The following is a 17,875-nucleotide window of genomic DNA, read 5'->3' on the forward strand; positions in this document are numbered from 1 at the left end:
CCCTGGGTGTGGGGTGTTAATGGGCTCAAGTCCGTGGCTGCCTTCCTTCCCCGCTCCTCTAACTGAGCCCACCTTGGAGTGATGGAAATCAGCGCTGGCTCCGAGGAGTCTGCGGGGCGTCCTGTCCCTGCCAGGCCTGGGCGCCGCCTCCCCGCCCACGCTCTGCTGCCCTGGGCGCCTTCCTCCGCGCAGCACCCCGTTCCAAGGGCTGAGGGCTCCCCCCGGCCCCCCGAGGGAGTGGGCTCGGTACAAACGGTTCCCTGGGGAGGAGGTCGAAGGAAGTGACATGGCCCAGCCCGCCCCCACCTCCTATTCCCTATAAAAAGCAAAATGGTGACTCAGAGAGGAGAGTTGGACGCGTCCTGCCTCCTGCTCCCTCTGTTAATTTGTACACTCAGAACTCGGCAGAAGGCAGAGGAAACGGCAGCTTGAAACGCCCGGCTGCCGCGCTGCTCTGTGGGTAGCCACAGCCGAGCCGCCCTCCCCGACGCCAGCAGCCCCCGCCAGGTCCCAACTCCACGCAGCCCTCGCCCGGCTGGGCTGGCGCGGATGGTGCAGCCAGGGCCATGGCTGCTGGGGGCCGTCGGCGGCGCCCACTGCGCTACCAGTCCCTGGCGGCCCTGGTGGAGGATTCTCAGTGGCCTTTCTTGTTCCTTGTCTCAGACTTCAGCTACGCGGCGGACGACTACGAAGCCGAGGGGCATGAGGAGCAGAAGGGGCCCCCCGAGGGCTCGGAGGCCATGCCTTACATCGACGAGTCGCCCACCATGTCCCCGCAGCTCAGCGCCCGCAGCCAGGCCAGCGGCGACCGTGTCTCCCCGACTCCGCCGGAGGGGCTGGCTCCTGGGGTAGGTACCCCCGCGTTTCCTTCTGGGGGTGAGGGGACGGCTCTGCTCGGTGGTCTGGAGGGGATGGGACTGGAGACGCTGGGACCAGTCTGGGGCCCGCTCAGGCTCAGGCTCCCTCCCACCTGCTTTGCCAGCGCTGCCCGTCTCTCCCCCCTGACCCCATCTGCCCCCCAGGCATCTGGACCCTTCCCCGCCTCTTGGAGCTTTTCCCTGTCAGCCCCTCCTCGGGAGGACCAGGCTCTCCCCGACTCTGCACCGAGGCTGGGCCGGGGCTGCACACAGGCCTGCGGGCTCCAGGTGTTCGGATGCCGCACCTGCAAACCCGAGGCTGCGCCTGGCGCTCCTTCCCTGTGGGGCGCAAGGAGCGGCCCCTCCGGCCCCGTCCGTCCACTCTGGAAGGGAATAAAGCCGGCAGCGTCACTCAGGGACAGAGCCTGGGAGGTTTGCCGTCCTGGCCATTAACGCTGTTCCCGGTGACAGGCCAGGCTGGCCGGGCGCAGCTGTGTGGGCGCATCTGAGACACATGAACGTGCAAAACAGATTCCGGGGGCTGTGCCCGGAGCTGGGAGAAGCATCCAGGCCGGTCCTGTGGCAGGGGGTGTATGGCAGGAGCAGTGGGAGTGCCCCTCGCTTGGTCTGGTCGTGCGAGCGTGTTTTGTGGAGGTCTCTCCGTTCTGCCTTCTGGCTTCCCCAGAGGAGCGATCCCTGAGACGCCATGTGCCACCTCTTCCTCCTGGAGGGACCCGTGTCCCCCACTCCGGCCGAGGTTGCCTGGACGCTCCCGTTCTGGAGAACCCCCTGCCCCTTCCCTTGCCAGCCTCCTTGGCCTCCCTCCACCCCCCTGCAGAGCTCTCACCCCCCTCTTCACATTTGGGGGATGGGGGGGGCTGTTATAGCCTTTGGTAACCAGGGCCTTGGCAACGGGCTTCCCACTTGGGGGAAGCCACATTGTTGCCGTGGTAACGGAGGCCGAAGCAGAGATTAGCACAGCCCAGCAGAGCAGGCTTGGGAAGGGCTGGCTGGGGGCGGTGGGAGGTGGAGGGGCTGGTGAGGGTGAGGGTCGGCATCGGGACCCCCAGCTGGCATCCTGGAGTGTTGCTGACCGGCAGGGGCAGGTTTTTCACCCCGGCCCCCGGAGGCATCAGGCTCAGAATACAAATAGTAACCCAGCGAGTTAGAGCGGGTGTTTGGGGACCTGAAAGGAGGCCACCCAGGAGACAGCAAGAAAGAGACTCAGTCCTATCCCTGCCCTCAGCTCCTGACCACAGCAGGGCTCAGAGCCCAGCCTGGGGACTCAGCGGCCACCCACTGTGCACAGCTGTGAGAAAGTGCTGTGGAAGATGCTGCAGAATCCCGGTGTGGGGCATGGTCTTCACCGCCTCCTGTCCCGGGGATCCTGGTGTGGGGTAGGGTCTTCGCTGCTGCCTATCCCCGGGCCAGGCCACCTCCCTCTTTGCTCCCTGTCCCCAGTCCCTGTACTTGTCACATGACCACCCTGCTGACTCCCCCTCCCGGGAGTCAGGCCACCAGGTTTCTTCTGTTGGGAGACAGATTACGGGTGTCACACTCCGAGGCTTCGGTGTCTTTCTGGCTGGCGTTTCGCGTGGTGGCTCACCAGGGACCGCCTTGGTGTGAGGACCTTGAAATCCAGAGACGCTGGAGTGACAGCCCCTAAAGTGCTGTAGCCGTCAGGGTTGATGTTTACACCGTTGGTTACAAACCATGCAAGACAGGGCAGGAGGGAGCAGCTGTCCAGCCTGGGATCACCCCCCAAAGGCTCTGTCCCTTGCACTTACCTTCCCTCCCGGGGCAGCGTTTCTGCCCCTTCTGCTGGATCACTTGCCCCACCTAGTGGACTCTGCTAGTATTGCTATTTACACGGGTGCCTGGAGGGAGTTGACCCCCGTTCCTGAGTCCTTGGGGATGTTTTGGTTAAAAATACGAGTAACACAAGCCTGAGGTTTCTGCAGCTTGGCTTGCTTATTTGGCCAAGCAGCTTCCCTCCCCTGCCAGGCTTCCTGCTGGGACCTTGGGAACAGCGGGGACTTCTGGACCAAATCAAACAATTGTTCTAGGTATTCAGATATCTGGCTTCTGGCATGGCCTGAGCCTTCCCACCCAAGTATGCAGCCAACGGGAAGCCAGAGGTTTAGGCTTTTTCTTCTCTTTCTTCTTTTTTCATTTGAGATGGAGTCTCACTCTGTCACCCAGGCTGGAGTGCAGTGGTGTGATCTCTGCTCACTGCAGCCTCCGCCTCCCCGGTTCAAGTAGTTCCCTGCCTCAGCCTCCCAAGTAGCTGGGATTGCAGGCACCCACCACCACACCTGGCTAATTTTTGTATTTTTAGTAGAAACAGGGTTTCACCATGTTGGCCAGGTTGGTCTTGAACCCCTGACCTCAGGTGATCAGCCCGCCTTGGCCTCCCAAAGGTCTGGGATTACAGGTGTGAGCCACCTCGCCCAGCCTCCAAGGTTTAGTCTTTCTGTTAGTTAGCGTTCTCTAGAGAAACAAGACCAACAGGGATGTGTGTGTGTGTGTGTGTGTGTGTGTGTGTGTGTGTGTGTTTCTACATATGAATACATTTTTAAGAAGGAGTTGATTCAGGTGATTATGAAGGCTTAGAAGTCCTAATCACTGCAGTCAGTTGCTGGAGACCCAGGACAGCTAGTCTGAAGTCCCCGTCCAAGTGCAAAGCCCTGAGAACGGGAGAGCCAGTGATGTCCATTCCAGCTGGAAGCCAGGCTCCAGCTGAAATACTAGACCCGGTATTTCAGTCCTAGTCCAGAGGCTGGAAAAGGCCAGCCCCCAGCTCAGGCTCTAGTGGTTAGGTGGGAGGAGCTCCCGCTTACTCTGCCTTTGTGTTGATTTGGGTGTTCCTGGGACTGGATGAGGCCCACCCACACTGGGGAGCGCGCTCTGTTTTACTTAGTCTGCCAAACACAGATACCAGCCTCATCCCAAATGCCTCACAGATATGTCCAGATTAACATCTGGACAAACATCTGGCACCTTGCAGCCCGGTCAGGCTGACCTAGAAAACGAACATCACACTCTTACTGTCTCAGCAGCCCAGGGTGGAAAACACGTGAGCTTTGCACAGATGAAAATCCCTGACTCTCACGCTGGGCACGGTGGCTCACACCTGTAATCTCAGCACATTGAGAAGCCGAGGGAGGCAGATCACCTGAATTCAGGAGTTCGAGACCAGCCTGGCCCACATGGTCAAACCCTGTCTCTACTGAAAATACAAAAATTAGCCAGGCATAGTGGCAGGTGCCTGTAATCCCAGCTACTTGGGAGGCTGAGGCAGGAGAATCGCCTGAACCCAGGAGGCGGAGGCTGCAGTGAGCCGAGATCATGCCGTTGCACTCCAGCCTGGTGACAGAGTGAGACTCCATCTCAAAGGGAAAGAAAATCTCCTGCTCATTAGCTGTGAGACACTGGGCACATGTCCTCACACTGCGGAGCCCCAGTCAGCACCAGGCCTGGCTCCCCGAAGTACACAGCCCAGGGCCACCAGGGCCCACGAGACTTTTCCCATCAGACTGTACAGGGTTGGGGGACCGAAGCACCACAAAGACCCCGTCTAGTAAATATCAGCTGTACAATGATTGGACCTGCTTTTGCAGTCCAACTCCTTTCTGCCAAGTGGGGTGGCCCCAGGAAAGCCAGGTCTCTGTGGTATTGGCAGGATGCGCTCCTCCCCTCTGCGTCACGCCTTCCACTGTCTTGCTCTCTGCCCTTATCTTCGTCTGTGTCCACAAGATAGGCATCCCACAGAGGTGTCAGGATGAAACCCTCATCCCACAAACCCTCCCCGAGTCCAGGCTGATCAGGGCACCACAGCAGGGCCGGGGCCACAGACCACTGGTGGCTGCATTCAACAGAGAGTGCCCAGTTTCACGCTGAGAATGAAGGGCCAGGATGCGTGTCAGCTGACACGTGGGGATGTAGGGTCCTAAGCCAGGACCCTGGTCTTACAGAAGATGCAACATGCCAGAGAGTCCTCTGTGTCCCCTCTGGGAAGCTTGGTGAAAAGGGACCGCAAGGCAGAGAGAAGGTCTGGGTTTTGTCCCAGCTCTACGACTGTCTCCCTGTGTGGCCTGAGAGGTGTCCCTCACCCCACCCTGAGCTGCAGTTTGCTCATCTGTACAGTGAGGACACTGAGAATTTCCTCCCGCCTGACCTCACACTCAAACCTCACAGCTGTGGTTTCTGTGAGATGGTGTTTGGCAGAATGCTTTGTCAATGTGAAATTGAAATGGGGGTTAGACTCCGGGGTTCAGGCTTCAGCCTGCAGGAGAATCTGAAGATAAGGGTGGAGGTGAATTGAAATCCTCACCATTGGCTGGGCGCGTGGTTCACGCCTGTCATCTCAGCACTTTGGGAGGCCGAGGCGGGTAGATCACCTGAGGTCAGGGAGACCAGTCTGACCAAAATGGTGAAACCCATCTCTACTAAAAATACAAAACAATTTAGCTGGGTGTGGTGGCAGATGCCTGTAATCCCAGCTACTGGGGAGGCTGAGGCAGGAGAATCGCTGGAACCTGGTGTGGGGGCGGAGGTCGCGGTGAGTTGAGATCACGCTACTGCACTCCAGCAGCCTTGGGGACAGAGTGAGGCTCCATCTGAAAAGAAAAAGGAAAAGAATCCTCACCATCGTCCGTTTCATCCCCCTCTTCCTCCTCCTTCTCCTCATCACAGCTGCTTAGAGAGGCTTGTGCTGAACCTTTGATGTGTGTGATTTCATTTAAGGCCCTCAGCAATTCTGTGAAGCAGGTGTTGTGATCACCTTCGAGTTACGGGTGAGGAAAGTGAGGCACAGAGGTGATGTGACGTAATTTGCCTGAGATGAGCTGGGCATGGTGGTTCACTCCTATAATCCCATCTGCATGGGAAGCTGAGGCAGGAGGATCACTTGAGCCCAGGATTGGAGGCTGGAGGTGCTGTGATCATGCCTGTGAGCAGCCACTGTCCCCCAGCCTGGGTGACAGAGCAGGACCCTGTCTCTTAATCATAACCATTAATATGGTTGTCATTGTTTGTCCAAGGCCATGCCGCCAGCAGGGCCAGAGCTTTATTGAAACTCAGGTTTCTGTGGTGCCCAAGTCTGCACAGTGCCCAGGCCCGCTCACATGCCCTCCCTTGCGTAGCTCTGACACACACCCTGCCGCTGACCCCTTTGCAGTTTGGGAGGTGTGCACGGTCACTTGTGGGGTGTGTCTGCCCTGTGAGATCAGAACCTTAATCCCTGATCATCTCTGTGGCCCCCAAGAGCAGCTTCTCAGCACTTAGGGCTTCTCAACTGGTATTTGTGGAATGGAACCAAGTAGTTCTGGGATGTTCAGTCAGGAGGTAGGGATGAGCAAAGGAAGGCTCAGGAGATAACACTGGGAAGAACTCAGGCTCAGGGCTGAGAAGAACTTGGGCTCAGGAGATAACGATGGGAAGAACCCAGGCTCAGGGCTGAGAAGAACTTGGGCTCAGGAGATAACGCTGGGAAGAACCAGGGGATAAGGTTGGGAAGAAATCGGGCTCAGGGCTGGGAAGAACCAGAGCCTCCTCTTCCCTTTTTGGTCTCTCTGAAGGCTTGGGGCTTGGGATTCGAGGTTGCTGATAGTGAATGAAGAGGCTGCATAGGAGCTAGGAGTTCCTGAAATGGTGGCCACTCCACTCCCTCCTCACTGCTCCAGACCCAGATTGGGGGAGTCAGGGACTACTTGAGTTTCAACCTCCACCCCTCAGCAGCCTGGCCTGTGTTTCTCCCCTTCCTGGATCTTGGGTCCCTGCTGCAAAGAGAAGGACATGAACTGGACCCCCCCCATGCACCAGGTGCTGTCCTAGGAGCCCAGGGTTTCCCTGCCACCCAAGTCCTCCAGCCAAGGGGTGCCCCCATTTAGTAGATGAAGACACTGAGGTCAGGGTGGCTCCTGGGCTTATCCCAGTTGGGAAGGAGGTAAGTGGGGAGTAGGTAGATAGTGCCTTGGTTATGACCCTCAGTCCCCGTCCTCTCCCCTAGCTCTATGCCCCACCGTCCTCTCTAGCCCCCCATCCTCTTTGGCCTCCTGTCCTCTCTGCCTCCCCTGTCCTCACTGGCTCGCCTATGCCCTCTGACCCCCCATCCCCTCTGACCCCCCTGTCCTCACTGGACCCCCGTCCTCTCTGGCCCCCCATCCTCACTGTCCCCCATCCCCTCAGGACCCCATCCCCTCTGATCCCCCATCATTTCTGGCCCCCCGTCCTCTCTGGCCTCCCATCCTCTCTGGACCCCGATCGTCCTCTCTGGCCTCCAGTCATCCTCTCTGACCCCCAGTCGTCCTCTCTGGCCCCCCATCCTCTCTGGTCCCCAATTGTCCTCTCTGGACCCCTGTCCTCTCCGGCCCCCCATCATCTTCTCTGGCCCCCCATCCTCTCTGGCACCCCATCGTCCTCTCTGTCACTTCGTCCTCTCTTCCCCCCAGTCTCTGGCCCTCCCCCATTCACACCTGGCTGGGATCTTGCTCACCTGTCTGTATTGTTCATCTCCCCTGATCACCCACACCTGGCTGGCCTGGAGCACCCGCCGCCGTCACACCCTGTCAGGGATCTGTACCTCTGGGTGCAGCCCTCAAGCTGGTCCGTAATGATCCCCATTCTATAGATGAGGAAACTGAGGCACAGGGAGCTTGGATGACATGCCCAGGTACACAGTTGGCAAGAGGCTGAGCTGGGTTCAGATCCAGAGTGCCAGGAGTTTTGTTTGTTTCACTATAAACAGTGTCGTGTACCGGCTCCTCCTCAACATTAGCTTTATTTTACTTTATGTATTTCATTTTAATGTATTTATTTATTTAGGGATGGAGTCTTGCTCTTTCATCCCAACTGGAGTGCAGTGGTGTGATCTTGGCTCACTGCAACCTCCGCATCCCGGGTTCAAGAGATTGTCCTCCCTCAGCCTCCTGAGTAGCTGGGACTACAGGCGCCTGCCACTGTACCCAGCTAATTTTTGTATTTTTAGTAGAGATGGGGTTTCACCATTTTAGCCAGGATGGTCTCGAACTGCTGACCTTGTGATCAACCCACCTCAGCCTCCCAAAGTGTTGGGATTACAGGTGTGAGCCATTGCATCTGGCCAATTTACTTATTTTTTATTGTTATTTTTTTCAAGATGGAGTTTTGCTCTGTCGCCTAAGGATTACAGGCATGAGCCACCTCGTCTGGCCTATATATAAATATATATATATTTTTTTTTTTTTGAGATGGAGTCTCCCTCTGTTGCTGGAGTGCAGTGGTGTGATTTCAGCTCACTGCATCTTCTGCTTCCTGGGTTCAAGTGATTTTCCTGCCTCAGCTTCCCGAGTTGTTACAGGGTTACAGGGATGCACCACCATGCCCAGGTAATTTTTGTATTTTTTTAGAGACAGAGTTTCAACATGTTCGCCAGGCTGGTCTCAAATTCCTGACCTCAAGTGATCCGCCCGCCTTGGCCTCCCAAAGTGCTGGGATGTCAGATGTGAGCTATTGCGCCCAGCCTGCATTAGCTTTATGTAGTTGAACTTTATGATTTTGGAGTGACTTGTACTAGAACAGACAAGGAGAAGGTGGGGGAGGAGCAGGGTAGTCTGTAAGGCAGTGGACTCGGCTCCATCTGTGGCTATATTAGTGGCTGTGGTGGACCTGGCTTCACCTGTGGCAGTATTAGTGGCTGTGGTAGACCTGGCTCCATCTGTGGCTGTATTAGTGGTGGCAGTGGACTTGGCACCATCTGTGGCTATATTAGTGGCTGTGGTGGACCTGGCTCCATCTGTGGCTGTATTAGTGGCTGCGGTGGACCTGGCCCCATCTGTGGCTGTATTATTGGCTGCAGTACACTCGGCACCATCTGTGGCTGTATTAGTGGCTGTGGTGGACCTGGCTCCATCTGTGACTGTATTAGTGGCTCTGGTGGACTCAGCTCCATCTGTGGCTGTATTAGTGGCTGTGGTGGACCTGGCTCCATCTGTGACTGTATTAGTGGCTCTGGTGGACTCAGCTCCATCTGTGGCTGTATTAGTGGCTGTGGTGGACCTGGCTCCATCTGTAGCTGTATTACTGGCTGTGGTGGACCTGACTCCATCTGTGGCTGTATTAGTGGCTATGGTGGACCTGGCACCATCCGTGGCTGTATTAGTGGCTGTACCTGCCCTGGTATCTGCCCTTTACTGCCAGTTCCCATTGGCCCAGGAGCTACTGAGCTTCATACAGTCTGGAGGTGGGGCTTGAGCTCCTGCCAGGGAAGTTGAGAGAGCCAAGGAGAAGCAGAGAAGCGGGAGAAGCAGAGAGGTGGGGAGGAGCAGAGAGCCAGAGAGAAGAGGGTGCTTCCAGTCCAGGAGCAGCAGCTGTTAAGGCCTGGAGAGGAGACTGTGCCAGGCCCTCTGAGAGGTTACTGTCAACAGTGAGGCGGGTGAGTCATCCCCGGGACCCACAGTCTTGTTCGGCTGCCGTGGTGACTTCCTGCTGGGCACAGAGTGAGCCGTGTTTCAGAAAGAGTCACCTGATGTCAGTGGAGGGTGCATGAAGAATGTCCCTCACACCTTTGCTTCAGATCCTTCAGCACCTTCCCTCTGCCCGTGGGCATGGCCCAAACCCTTTGCACAGCAGTCAAGGCCTTGTCTGACCTGACCACGTGACCCTGCCTACCTGTGCAGCCTCACGACCAACTCCCTCCTAGAATTCGAACTCTCACGAGAGAGGGATTTTGTTGGTTTTGGAACAGAACTTTTGTTCATTGTGGTCTCAGTACTGTGCCTGTCACACAGTAGGTGCTCTGTAAACACGAGCAGAATTAATGTAGGAGCAGCCAGACCCAGCTCACATCACCGCCTCACACAGCCTCTTTCCTGTCTGTCTCCCAGCCCCGCCAGCATCTCTAACCAATGCTTTGTTTTTTATTTTTTTGAGATGGAGTCTTGCTCTGTTGCTCAGGCTGGAGTGCAGTGGTGCAATCTTGGCTCACCTCCTGGGTTCAACCAGTTTTCATGCCTCAGCCTCCGGAGTAGCTGGGATTACAGGCGCCCACTAACCACACCTGGCTAATTTTTGTATTTTTAGTAAATACAAGGTTTCACCATGTTGGCCAGGCTGGTCTCACACTCCTGACCTGTAGATCCACCCACCTTGGCCTCCCAAAGTGCTGGGATGACAGGCGTGAGCCCCTGCGCCTGGCCCACTGTTCATTTTTAGATCCAAGTTTTTCATCACCTCCAGAGAGCCTCCCGTGACTCCCCATTGGCCAGGTCATAGGTGCCGCGGGTTCCCTCAGAGTCCACGCTCATTCCCAATTGTAGCATGTCTTTTTTAACTTCATTTTCCCATTACGTCACTAAAAATTCTAATTCTGTAGAGACACATAATATAGAAAGACAAAGTCTCCTCTCGTTGCATCCTACAGAGAGAACCTCTGCTGAGAGTCAGTTACACATTTCTCCTTATTTTTGTCCACCAATAAACTATACACATAGGTGAGGCGCAGTGGCCAACACTTTGGGAGGCTGTGGCGGGAGGATCACTTGAGCCCAGGAGTTTGAGACCAGCCTGGGCAACATGGCAAGATCTCAGCTCTAGAAAAATTTTTTAAAATTAGCTGAGTGTGGTGGCATGCGCTCATGGTCGCAGCTACTTGGGAGGCTGAGGCAGGAGGATTGCTTGGGCCCAGGAAGTGCAAGAAGTGGAGGCTGCAGTGAGCTGTTTGTGCTGCTGTGTTCCAGCCTGGGAAACAGAGAAAGGCTCTGTCTCAAAAAAAAGAAAAAAAAAAAATTAGGCCGTGCACAGCAGCTCATGCCTTTATTTTGGGAGGCCGAGGCAGGCCAATCACCTGAGGTCAGGAGTTCGTGACCAGCCTGGCCTACATGGTGAAACCCTGTCTCTACTAAAAATATATAAATTAACCAGGAGTGGTGGCACATGCCTGTGATCCCAGCTACTCTGGAGGCTGAGGCAAAAGAATTCCTTGAACCAGTGGTTGCAGTGAGCCAAGATCGTGCCACTGCACTTCAGCCTGGGCAACAGAGCGAGATTATGTCTCAAAAAATATATATATTATGGCCAGTCGCAGTGGCTCACGCCTGTTATCCCAGCACTTTGGGAGGCCGAGGTGGGTGGATCACCTGAGATCAGGAGTTCAAGACCAGCCTGGTCAGCATGGTGAAACCCCGTCTCTACTAAAAATACAAAAATTAGCTGGGCATGGTGGCACACACCTGTAATCCCAGCTACTTGGGAGGCTGAGGCAGGGGAATCACTTGAGCCTGGGAGGGGGAGGTTGCAGTGAGCCAAGATCACATAACTGCACTCCAGCCTGGTGACAGAGCAAGACTTCATCTCAAAAATAAAAACAAAACAAAAATTATATATATATATACACACGCACACACATACTTATATATGCATATATCTATATAAAGATCATAGTATTGGTACTGTGATATAATTTGCTCTCGTTATTTTGCTTACTATTGATGAAAGATCGGCCTCGTTCCTCTTCATGGCTGTATATAGAACTTTATCCTGAGGATGTACCGTAAACCATGTAACCAGTCCCTTTTTGGTGGACATCTGGGCTGCTTGCAGGCTTTCACTAGTGTAAATACCATGGCAGTGAACATCCTCCTGCATGGGGCTTTGTGCTTCTCTAGAAATGTTTTTTCAGAGACATTCCCTAGAGTGGAATTGCTGAGTCAGAGGATGCAAACATTCCAGTAACAGTAGTGCCGAGCAAGATGGCTAGCGCCTGTAATCCCAGCACTTTGGGAGGCCGAGGCCGGTGGATCACCTGAGGTCACAAGTTCAAGACCAGCCTGGCCAGCAAGGTGAAACCTTGCCTCTAATAAAAATTCAAAAATTAGCTGGGTGTGGTGGCGATCACCTCTAGTTCCAGCTACTCGGGAGGCTGTGGCAAGAGAATTGCTTGAACCCAGGAGGCGGAGGTTGCGGTGAGCTGAGATGGCACCGTTGCACTCCAGCTGGGGCAACAGAGTGAGACTCTGTCTCAAAAAAAAAAAAAAAATTGCAATAGGTGTTTCCATGTTATGTTTTCCAGAAAAGGGGCAGTTCAGCTGCAGAGTTCTCAAATTGCCCCTCCCTTGACACCGCCTCAGGAGCCAGTCACCACGATCAGCCATCAGCTCTGCAAGGATGGGCACAGAGTCCCCTGTCCATGGCTGCGTTCTGAATGCTGGCACAGCACCTGATGCAGAGCAGGCTGTGAACAAATGCTTGCCAACTGGGTCAGGGAAGAAGGGCTGGAGAGAGGGGAGGAGGCTGTCTGTGGCAGTTGTCCACTGGAGGCAGAGATTTAGACTTGATGGTGTCAGAAATCTCAGTGGCTGCAAAAGATTTCAAACATTAGCTGCATGTGGTGGTGTGTGCTTGTGGTCCCAGCTATTCGGGAGGCTCAGGTGGGAGGACCACGTGAGCCCAGGAGGTAGAGGCTGCAGTGAGCCATGTTTGTGCTATGCGCTCCAGCCTGGGCAACAGAACAAGACCCTGTCTCAAAAAAAAAAAAAAGAGTCTCGGTGGGTGCCCCATTCATTGCCCATGGGGAAGTTTACGTCCCTCCCCTCCACCATGCTGTTCCAGGCACTTCTCCAAGTTCATCTGCTGTCCTCTAGCCATGCTCCTCAGGGTTTCTCTCTCTCTCTCTCTTTCCTTTCCTTTTTCTTTATTCCTTTATTTCTTTCATCTTTTCCTCTCTCTCTTTTCTTTTCTTTCTTTCTTCCTTTCTCCTTTTCTTTTTTCTTTCTTCAAGATAGGGTCTGGCTCTGTTGCCCAGGCTGGAGAGCAGTAGTGCGGTCATAACTCACTGCAGCCTCCAAATCCTGGGCTCCAGCGATCTTCCTGCCTCAGCCTCCAGAGTCCCTGGAATTTCAGGTGTGCCACTGCAGCTGGGTGGCTGAAGCTGCTTCACCTCTTCCTTTCGGGCCTTGTACCCTTTGTCTGGAAACCCTTCCCTCTTTCCAGATGCTGCTCTAAGGCCACCCTCCTGTGAAGCTTTTACTCTTGGGCAGCGTGAGTGCATTTGTCCTCAGACCCCAGGCTGGCTGGTAAACTGGAACACCGCCTTGTTTGTTTAGAGGTCCTGGCCCTAGGCGGACCGAGAGCATGCAAGTGGCAAGGCCTCTGTCCTGCCTTGAGTGTGTCATACCCGGCCTGCTCTGGGTGTGAGTGAATGGACAGACGGATGGGCAGACAAGATCAGGAGCCCAAGTGGAACATGCGTGTGGTCGTGCAGGAGTAAGATGCTCTAGACCTGGGGGTGGGGGGCAGCTTTGGAAAAGGAAAAGAAGGAAGAACCGAAGGACTTGGTAAAGGGATGTGGGGCCTGGGGGAAGGAAGACTCGCAGGATGGGGGCCCCCCCGAGACAGAAGCAGAGAGCCAGAAGGGGAAGCTGGTTTGGGGAGGAGGTGGAGGAGGAGGAGGAGGAGGAGGAGGAGGAGGAGGAGGAGGAGGAGGAGAAGGGCTGGTGTGGTCTGGATGTGTGGCGTGGAAGGGCTGGGGCTGGGGCCGGGGCTTCTGAGTGAGGAGATCCAGGGGACGGGGCAGGGGCGAGACCTAGAGCCCAGCAGGACGCAGGGTCTGGAGGTGGCCTGCCACTGGCCTGGAAGGGAAGTGCGGCCTGGAAGGGAGGTGCAGCCTGGAAGGAAGGCATGGTTCGTTCTCATTCTCGGGGGAGGGAGCAGAGGGCTGGGGCCTGGGCCAGAGCTGGTGAACCACATTTCAGGAGGCAGCAGAATGAGAGGCAATCTTAACCACAGCAAGGCTGGGGCAGCACCTGCATCCTCAGGGCTTGGAGAAAGTCTAGACTGCAGGGGCCAGAGAGTCAGGGAAGCCCCTGGCTTTGGAATACACGTTTTAGGGGGCTTTGAAGTAGGCTGCTTCTCCAGAGAAGATGAGGAGCCAGGCCAAGGCCTACGGTGTGTGCAGGATGGGGAGGAAGCCCAGGTCCAAGGCTGGCCCCACATGTTTGTCAGGGAAGAGGAGGGAACCAGGTGGGAGCTCATGAGTCACTTCCCCTGGGTTGGAGGGGGAACCCAGGGCCTCTGAGTGGAGGCTGTGTGTGAGGAGGGGCATTCTACTTACTCACTGGGATTTCCAGCCACAGGGACCGGATAGGGCAGATGCCTTGGATGTTAGGGAGCCCCTGGTGTGAGGTTAGGGATTTAGGGAAGGAGTGGGCGTCAGCCTCCCCGTGCTGGGCAGAGGCAAGGGGGCAGATATGGGGATATCCTGGCAGACTTCCAGGGCACCTTGTGTCCTTCTGGGCGGAGGAAGGAGCACGGGAGGGGCCTGTGGGGTTTTAGGTCCTGCTTCGTGTTTTTTGCATGTCTGAGCCATGTGGCCAGCCCGGGACACACACTTGGAGCCCACTGGGCGGGAGACAGAAGGACCTGTGGCTCAGGGCCCTGAGCTGGTGTACATGTGCCTGGGGAAATGCCAGCCTGGTTGTTCCCAAGCCCTGGCAACAGCTTTGCCCGCCCAAACCAAATGAGGAATTGTGGCTGAAAGGGCGCTTCAGATGTGCCTTGGCTATTTATAACCCAGCAGGCAGGGGAAAACCAGGGGCTGAAAGGAGATGGGTGGGCCAGGTGGGATGAGCCTGTGCAGAACCCTGGTGGCACAGCTCCCTGAGCAAAGGCTGTTTGGCCCTGGGGCCCCAGGGCTCACCCCACTCCCTCACTCTGCATTTCTGCTCTGGAAACAGGATGGATCCTGTCTGCAGTGAGGCGGGTTCTCTGCTGCTGATAGAGCCCAGAGCTGCTAAAGAATTTTAGGGGAGCAGAGGGCTGTGACCTAACTCAGGGCACAGCTGTAGTTCATTTAGATGGCACCATGGTTTTGTTTAAATGTTGATTATTTGCCATTGTTTTAAAATCAGGAGCAATCATGCTAGGAAGCCAGATTTCCAGCTCCTTTGGCACAGAGATCAGGCAGCCATTGGCGGAGCTGAGTGGTGGTTTCACCCAGCCCTACCTGGCTGGCCTCACACCCTCGCCTCACCTGCACCCTTGTGGGTACCAGTTGCAACCTTTGCTCCATCACTGGGTTGGGAAAGAGCTTTTCCCAGGGGCCCCCGGACTCCTCCCCCATGGAAGGTGGTGCAGGTGCAGGGCTGGAGGTTCTGCCCATTGGAGAAGCCAGGGGAGCTGGCTGGAGAGGGCAGGGCTGGCCATGAGGGCTGGCCATGGAGCCTGGCCTGGGTTCTGTGTGTCCTCCCCTTGCGGACTGGCTCCCTGGGGTGGGGTGGGGGTCTGCTCAGAGGAGGTGGGGGGCCTGGTCTCTGCAGTGCCTGTTGGTGGGGGCTGCTTGGAGGAGGTAGGGGGGCCTGGTCTCTGCACCCCCTGAGCGGGGGAGCTGGTCTCAGCAGCACCTGTGAGTGGGGGGTGCTTGGAGGAAGCTGGGTCCTGGTCTTGGCAGCACGTGTGAGTAGGGAGGTTGGTCTGTGAGTGGTGGGGAGCTGCTGGGAGGAGGCAGGGGTCCTGGTCTCTGCAGCTCCTGTGAGTGGTGGGGGTGTTGGTTCATGGGTGGGGGGTTGTTCAGAGGAGGCTGATGTCCTGGTCTCTGCAGCCCGAGTGAGTGGGGGGAGCTGATCTGTGAGTGGGGAAGCTGCTGGGAGGAGGTAGGGGTCCTAGTCTGTGCAGCGCGTATGAGTGGGGGGTACTCGGAGGAGGTGGGGGTCCTGGTCTCCGCAGCACCTGTGAGTCAGGGGCGGCCAATATGTGAGTCGGGGGTGGGTGCTCAGTGGAGGCAGGCGTCCTGATCTCTGCAGCCAGGGTGAGTGGAGGGGGTTGATGTGTGAGTAGGGGAGCTGCTGGGAAGAGGCAGGGGTCGCGGTCTCTGCAGTGCCTGTGAGTGGGGAGGCTGTTGGTCCGTGAGTGGGGGGGTGCTCAGAGGAGGTGGGGGTCCTGGTCTCTGTAGCCTGTGTGAGTGGGGTATTGGTCTGTGAGTGTGGGGGGCTGCTGGGAGGAGGCGGGGGTCCTGGTCTGTGCATTGCGTGAGTGGGGGTCACTCGAAGGAGGTGGGGGTCTTGGTCTCTGGTCTCTGCAGCCTGAGTGAGTGGGGGGGACTGGTCTGTGAGTGGGGGGCTGGTCTGTGAGTGGGGGTTGCTGCTGGGAGGAGGCAGGGGTCCTGGTCTGTACAGCTCCTGTGAGTGGGGGGGCTGGTCTGTGAATTGGGGGTGCCGTTGGGAGGAGGCGGGGGTCCTGATCTCAGCAGCGCGTGTGAGTGGGGGGCTGGTCTGTGAGTGGGGTGCCCACCGTCCGTGGGCAGCACCCTGGTGGCGCGCTCCTGCTGGGGGCAGCTCGGGCCCCGTGTTTGGCAAAGCCTGGCTCCTCCGGCGGTGGCGGGGACGGCGACTGAGGCTTCGCGGCAGGCCGGAGCCTCCCTTCCGGAAGGGGGCTCCGGTGCGTGGGGACCCGGGTGGCTCTGGGGGTCGGTCGTGCTGGTTCAGCGCGGGAATCCGATTGCGTCTGGGAAGCGGCCTCCTCGCTCCTCCTCTGCCCGCCACGGCCCCGCGACCCCACAGGACGGGCGGCCCCACCTCGCGGCGCCACGCGCGTTTCCTGTGTGCTGGGAGCGCGTCCCGGAGGCCAGGAAGGGCGGGTCCTCCGGGGCCGGTGGGCGAGACGCGGTGGTGGCCCGGCGCTGCTGAGCCGCGGGTTCGCCTCCGCCTTGGGCCCGGAACGGCGTCAGGGGCTGCCCGGGCCTCGCTCCTCCTGTCGCCGGGAGGGGACGCGCGGGGCGGCCGCGGGGCGGGGCGGACAAGGTCCGGGAGGCGCGCGGGGTCGGGAGCAGCGGGCGGGTGTAGACCTGCCCCCCTCCCTCCCCGCCCCTCCCGCCGCCGCCGCGGCGCGGACCCGCTTCCTGTCTGCCCTCCGGCCCGGCTGCCATGGAGGAGGAAGAGGAGGCCATAGGCTTGCTGGACAAGGTTCTGGAGGACGAGGATGTGTTTCTCCTGGAGGAGTGCGAGCTGGGAACCCCGGCCAGCCCCGGCTCAGGGTCCCCCTTCCTGGTGGCTGTGAAGGTGGGAGCGTGACACGCCCTGGGGGCCGGGAGGGCCGGATTGGCGGCCGCGAGGGAGCGCGGCAGACATGGCTGATCCGGGCACCGCGAGGGCGGCCGAGGGGAGTCCCCGGCTGGGTCCGCGGGGGTCTGGCAGCTGCTCCCCCGGGAGAGGGGCGGGCGGCCTCCCCGCTCAGCCAGGCTCCGGCTCCAGCTCGGGGCTCCAGCGGCTGTGCCCGCTGGGAGTCACCTGGGGGCCTCCCGGTAGTGGGTGGGCCGGAACCCCGTTTCCACAGCAACCGTGGGGGGCGCTCCGGACCGGCGGAGTGGGGGCGGGGGGCCCTCTTCCAGCCGGGAGGCGAGAGGGTGTGTGCAAAGGGCAGGAGTCAGGGATCACTGAAGGAAAGGACTGGACCAGCCAGGCGGGGGCGGCGGGGGAGTGCTTTGAGGCAGGTGGGCAGGTGGGCAGGTGCCCTTCACAAGGTGGGATGGGCTGGGGGCTCGCTCTGCAGCAATGCGCTGTCCTGGGGGAGAGGTTGCTTCCAGGGAGACAGTGCTGGCAAGAGTCCCCCTGAGGGGCAGGGCTGTCCGGAACCCCCGGCCCTGTGCGCCTGGTGCCCCCTCCACAGCGTCTCCCTTGTTGGACATTCCTCTCAGAGCTTCACCCTCAGCCTTTCGCTCAGCTGCCCTCTCGTTTTGTGTCAAGAGAGGAGGGCCCGTGAGGATGCGTGGCTGGGAGTCTGGGGTGCCGAGCCAGGCCACCTAGCCCCGTGCCCGCCCATCTGCAGGCCCTAGAAGGCCTGGTAACAGAGCATGGCTGGGGACTGGGGACGGCACACTGTCCTTTTGCCTTCCCGGTCTCCCCACCCCTCACGGAAGATGGGGACCACAGCCCTGCCCCACCCACTCTCCAGTGTGGCTCTGAGGAGGAGCCAGTGGAGGTAAAAATAGCCCCACGGGAGATGGCTGGTGTGTGGAGTCTGGGTGGAGCCGTGGTGCAGGCTGGGCTGGG

General features: G+C 58.0%; 1 protein-coding gene across 13 annotated transcripts in view; it reads left to right on the top strand.

Annotated features, from left to right (window-relative positions):
• The window catches only part of ABR (ABR activator of RhoGEF and GTPase), a 195,673-nt gene that overhangs the window by 86,661 nt on the left and 91,137 nt on the right, over positions 1-17,875 (top strand). For 10 of the 13 annotated variants that reach the window (XM_078372259.1, XM_035299228.3, XM_078372263.1 and 7 more), the window contains one exon: positions 664-848. In XM_078372259.1, the coding sequence (XP_078228385.1) occupies positions 664-848 (185 nt within the window). Of the gene's footprint in view, positions 1-663; positions 849-16,720; positions 16,886-17,875 lie in introns of those variants that run through there. The other 3 variants (XM_035299234.3, XM_078372262.1, XM_035299232.3) reach the window with 1 other exon arrangement.

Source organism: Callithrix jacchus, chromosome 5 (assembly GCF_049354715.1).
Source record: "Callithrix jacchus isolate 240 chromosome 5, calJac240_pri, whole genome shotgun sequence".
Lineage (NCBI taxonomy): Eukaryota > Metazoa > Chordata > Mammalia > Primates > Cebidae > Callithrix > Callithrix jacchus.